Source organism: Pocillopora verrucosa, chromosome 12 (genome assembly GCF_036669915.1).
Source record: "Pocillopora verrucosa isolate sample1 chromosome 12, ASM3666991v2, whole genome shotgun sequence".
In the NCBI taxonomy this organism is placed as follows: Eukaryota; Metazoa; Cnidaria; class Anthozoa; order Scleractinia; family Pocilloporidae; genus Pocillopora; species Pocillopora verrucosa.
Window position 1 is genome coordinate 12,359,667 of NC_089323.1, and position 5,161 is coordinate 12,364,827.

Genomic DNA, 5,161 nt, shown 5'->3' on the forward strand with positions numbered 1-5,161 from the left:
GTTCTTTAATTTTTTTTTCTTTTTTTTCGTTTTTTCTTTCTTCCTTTGGGTGGCATTGAGAGGCATTCCACAATAATATATTTCCTGCTACACCTCAGTGGGCGGATATTGCGGGAGATCAGAAATTAGATTGACAAACGGAAACTCGGGTGCTAACGGACAAAAGCGTCAGCATACCCGCCTAAATGACTCATAGTGAAAAAATTTAACATAGTAATCGCGCTCTCATTGGCCGATAGATGTTTTTTTTAACTGAAACGTCATGCTTTCTTCATTTGTCGTATCCTATTTGAGTGGTGAAAGAAAAAACAGGAAACTCGCAACGACCAAGTGTCGTTTACATCACTATTGTGCAATAACATCACATGTCAGCATTCCTATCCTAGCAGTATAGAGGAAGTTTGTCGCCATGGACCAAGTTAAACGGCTCGCCTGCTACGAGTCTCGTATAGCTCAGTGGTTCAGCATCCGAAGAATTATTTTTTCCATTAATACTGGCGTCAATCACTGAAGAACATAAAAAAACAACAACAATAAAATCATCTGAAGCTTGAAAAACCGCAGATAATCTTTTCGGTCATCTATGAGTCTTATAACTAACACACGTGCATTTTACCATTAGCAAGCATTTTCGCCGAGAACTTGCCTCCGAGGCTACCGAGATAGACTGATGGCAAAAGGTCAAATCTTATTGTTCGTAAATCTTATTATTGGTCATCTAATTCTTAATTTTTTTATAATTTCAGATTCATTGAACCTATCTCTCTTAACTTTATCCTACCCTATTCCCTGCATGCCGCTCATGTCTAAGCTAATCTTGATACTATTAACGCGTTAAGGAATCGAAATCCTACTGACAGAAGATTGGAGTTGCTCACGATCCACTTTCTAATGCTCAACAGATTCTTCAGTGCAGTGACAGTCGTGATAACCCCTTTACCGGCCTTTTTCTCTCAAGATCTCATAAGAAATTCTCCCTACTGGCTGCAATGCCACTATTTGGTGTTACTTTGGGGAATTTTGTATTGGATCAACTGCAGTAGACAATTCCCTCATTGATATTTGTTGATGCTGTAAGAAGAAATTCAATCTTGAAGCGACTTGAAGGTGGCAGCAACCCGGTTACGTAATGGATCGGAAACTCAACGACTTCATACTGGCAGCAATTCAACCCGCAAAGGCGATCCGACTGAAAGATTAAATCCAATAAACATGACAATTAATATTTATCGAAGATTACTTAAACTGTCCCAATTTTTCTCAACGTGAAAGAGGTTAGTCAATAAAAAGCGAAGACAAGGTGAGTTTGCGCACTTTTTAAACAAAACTATTGGCTTTGTATTTTAGAGGTTTTAAATTGAGAGCGAAACGAATAAAAAACATTACCTCAGAGTCTCGGGCTTTTTCTTCACAGACTGGTGGCTAAGTAGCTTAAGGTCAGTCGCCATCTTTTTTGAAAAGTCCGATCATATAACGCTTTGTTTTGTTTTGTTTTGTTTTTTTGTTTTAACACGATACGCAAAATAACGTACTTGTGAAGTTGTTTACCAATTTGTGATAAATTATGTTCCCAACTTACATCAGGCTGGAACGTGGACCTCGATACCTTTACAGTCTAAAATGCTTGTCAATCGAGCGTAAGAAGCTTCACTGGAAAATACAGAAATAAAAAAAAATAAAATAAAAAACAGTGTGCGACCTATTGGGTTGCCATGGCAACACTATCGCATAGCTATTGACGTAAATGCATAAGTAGTGTATAACAGTCTATTTCTTCTCCTGGCAAAACTCGTAAAACTCGTAAAACTGTAGAAATAAGTAAAAACATTCATAAACTCCGACTAGTAACATATAACGTTCCATAAGTATAAATCCATCTGAATTCACTTTGATGTGATGGAAATATTCTTTTCAAAATCGCATTTGTTCAACCATGGTTGAGTTTCTGATTTCGTTATTTTTTTTTTAATCTACCTATTCTAAACATTTTAAACTCTAGATTGAAAAGGCGTCGAAAAAAATACACGGTTATTTTCTTATCTTAAAATTACTTCTTAATGTTTCAAAACAGCATCGATTGGTCCGGGTGGACATTTTATTCATGTAGACGTTAAACCACGCGCATCAATTTCTTTGTCAGATATTAAAAAAACCGAATACACATATATTTTGGTTTAATTTCGACAACAAGCGAAATAATGTTTTAAATTATAGCGTTTTCAAATCAACAATGAATAGTTCGTAAGAAAAGACCAACATCACCATGCATGCAAATTATTGAACTTGATACCTGGTCGCGAGGGAAACAGTTAACCATGGTGTTCCTCGATGGAATTCATTAGAATAATTTAAGCAAGGCCACTCGATCTTTAATCTGAAAATCACAGTTGCGATAAACACGAAGTCAACCGATCAGAAGACGCAGAAATCACTGTTTACTTGCACACTTTACCGTTGGAAAGTTTAAAAAAAATTCAAAAAATTCCACTGGTCTAATTTTCATTTCATTTCTAATTTTCCCCAATGGACATTAGCCCAGGTTTCCTTTCAATAATGTGGATACATTCCGTTGAGATTCGACCAAACAGCACAAGCACTACTGCTGCCGTACTACCAGCCTCCGCCTCTTTTTTTCCCAGCACAATAAGCTGGATCTCTATCCCAAGTACCAAAAATGAGATCTTTGTGAGGATTGAGGGAATCAAAGGAAACAATTGCATCTGCTTAAAAAATAATAATAATAAATACCAAAATTCCATAATATTAGGATTAAGACAACACCTCAAACTTGATAGCTACGCCAATCGACGAAGTAGGGCAGATATCCAAATACAAAAATATGTGGCAAAATAATAAATACTCAAATTTTATGATTATGCTAACCACCAGCCTCCGCCTCTTTTTTGAGCACAATTAGCGGGATCTCTATCCCAGGTACCAAATTTGAGATCTTCTTGAGGATTGAGATAATCAGAGGAAACAGTCGCATCTGCTCAAAACAAAAAGAAAAATAATTTCCATGACATTAAGATCAAGATAACACATTTGACGCCTCAAACTCGATAAGTACTATCCGACGAAGTAGGAGAGATATCGAAATACAAAAATATCGGACAAATTAATAAATATTCAAATTTTACGACCTTTTTGCTAAATTCGAATTCAATGACTGTTCTATCTCAAGCAGCTTCGAAAGCAAACTGTCCACGGGGGAGCGTGGATTCAACCAGGCATTGACAGAATGAACAGCACAACACAGTCAAGCGGGTGTACACTAGAACTAACCATTGTTTGCAGGTTCTGTGGAGTTGGGGGAGGGGATTGAACCAAATGCCAGTAACAGACAACTGAATATTTAAATTTTCCATAGGATTCAAGTTGCCACTTACTTGTATTTTTAATTTGCTAAATTTAAAGTCGACAAACATCAGTTTAAGCAGCGTTTATGAAGAAACCAATTTTAAATCTTGTTTGACAAAACAGCTTCAAGCTTTAGTGGGAATGGGGCTGTAGAAGTCGATAGGAAAGTAACATATAAAAATCGAACAATGAATGCTTAAAAAGAAAAACGGTTTAGTTAATTGTGATATTGCCAATGTACAGCCGATACTTAGTCCCGGTACTTGGTCCCAATCCCGAACCAGCTATATTCGGCGTTAACAGTTTTGCCAGTGATTATTCCCAGATCTACTCGAAGCATGTTCTTTGTCTTGTCTTGCGTCAGACGGTTTATCTTGTCCAGTCCGAGCCAAAATTCACCGACTAAGTTACTGAAACCATGTTTGTAGTAATTCCAGGTGCGATTAAAATCAACAAAGCCATCCATTCTCTTCTGGATCACTGTCCATCCCCCACCAGCTGTTGTATGGTCACAATATACATTAAAGGCGCCTAAACCATCTGGGTCGATTGTGTAAACACCGCTGATCCTTTGACCGGATTTGTACAGCTCAGCACAGTTTTTAGCTGCTGGAAGGAAAAAAGAAATAAATAAATGAGTGAAGGCTAACGAAGATATCAACTCACGTGAAGGAGAATCTTACTCTCATCTCATGAACTTTCTGTTTTCCGTGAGATTGTTAACCTCAAATCAAACTTGCGCGAGATCCTCTAGTATTGGGCCTGCAAGCATTGTTATGATTTGAATACTCACGGAAAGTACCAAGAACAGCATAGCAGATCCTATTCCCATTTTCGGTAAGGGCATTTTTCTGGATGCTGCCGTGTGACGTTGCTACAGATTTTTATCTCTACTCTTTGCAATTTTGAATGAACACCGTGCACAGAATATCTTTAGATTCTCAGTGGGTTATATGATTTATCCCCTACTCATATAAATGCCCTTTGTGCTAGAAGCCCTGTTTGTACTTATTTTCAGAAAGACGAATTTTGGCACGAACGGCGATGAATCAGCCAAAAGCTCAGGCATAATTCTGACTTGTTAGGGAGACATTGTCAAAAACTAAACGTAGCCGTCCACCATGCCATTGACTCGACATTGGCAAGCCATTTCCAGGGAAGCCAACTTGAAACTAAACCTTTGTAAAAGGAGGTCACTCTATGTACTACGAAAATGTTTACGTTTGAAAAAGTAAGCATTAGTTCTAAGCTCCCCTTTTTACTTAAGTTTATATGCATCAGATGTTACATACCTATTCCTCGGCGATTGCCACTCAGTTAGCAAATAGACTAATAAAACCTCAACCTCTAAGTATTGTTAAGTGCACTTGCCTCTCCAATTTGATTGCTTTTCTGTCTCCTGTGTGCTCCCTGCAAAAAATGATCAAAGTTTGTGCATAATGACGGTCTTTAAAATATTTGTTAAAAGAAAAAAAAAACAAAACAAAACAAACAAATATCCTTTATTTTAAGTTCTACGTGACTTTAGACTTCCGCAGTTATTTAAGACTTACTAATTTCGCGGAAAAAGCTCATGCTAATACGTGCTATGACCATCCAATCCTTTTGGTTGGTCTTGCACAGAGTTCGTGCAGATTGGCACGGAATCTGTCATGGTTAATGATTGAGGCGTCGTCTCATGTAGTCTCTGTTCAGAGCGGCAAAACAAGGTTATAATAGATATTTCCTTATGTTAAATATCATAAATGATATTCTGACCAGCGAATAAAAGGCTAATGAAGAGATGATTCTTGCACGTGGA

General features: G+C 37.5%; 1 protein-coding gene across 1 annotated transcript; it reads right to left on the minus strand.

Annotated features, from left to right (window-relative positions):
- Positions 1–3,610: 3,610 nt before the first annotated feature.
- Positions 3,611–4,429, minus strand: LOC131798951 (angiopoietin-related protein 7-like). The gene is made up of 2 exons (XM_059116612.2): positions 4,330–4,429; positions 3,611–3,969 (listed from the first exon to the last, which is right to left on the minus strand). The coding sequence occupies exons 1-2, from the start codon at positions 4,427–4,429 to the stop codon at positions 3,611–3,613; spliced, it is 459 nt and encodes a 152-aa protein (XP_058972595.2).
- Between the last annotated feature and the right edge of the window lie 732 nt (positions 4,430–5,161).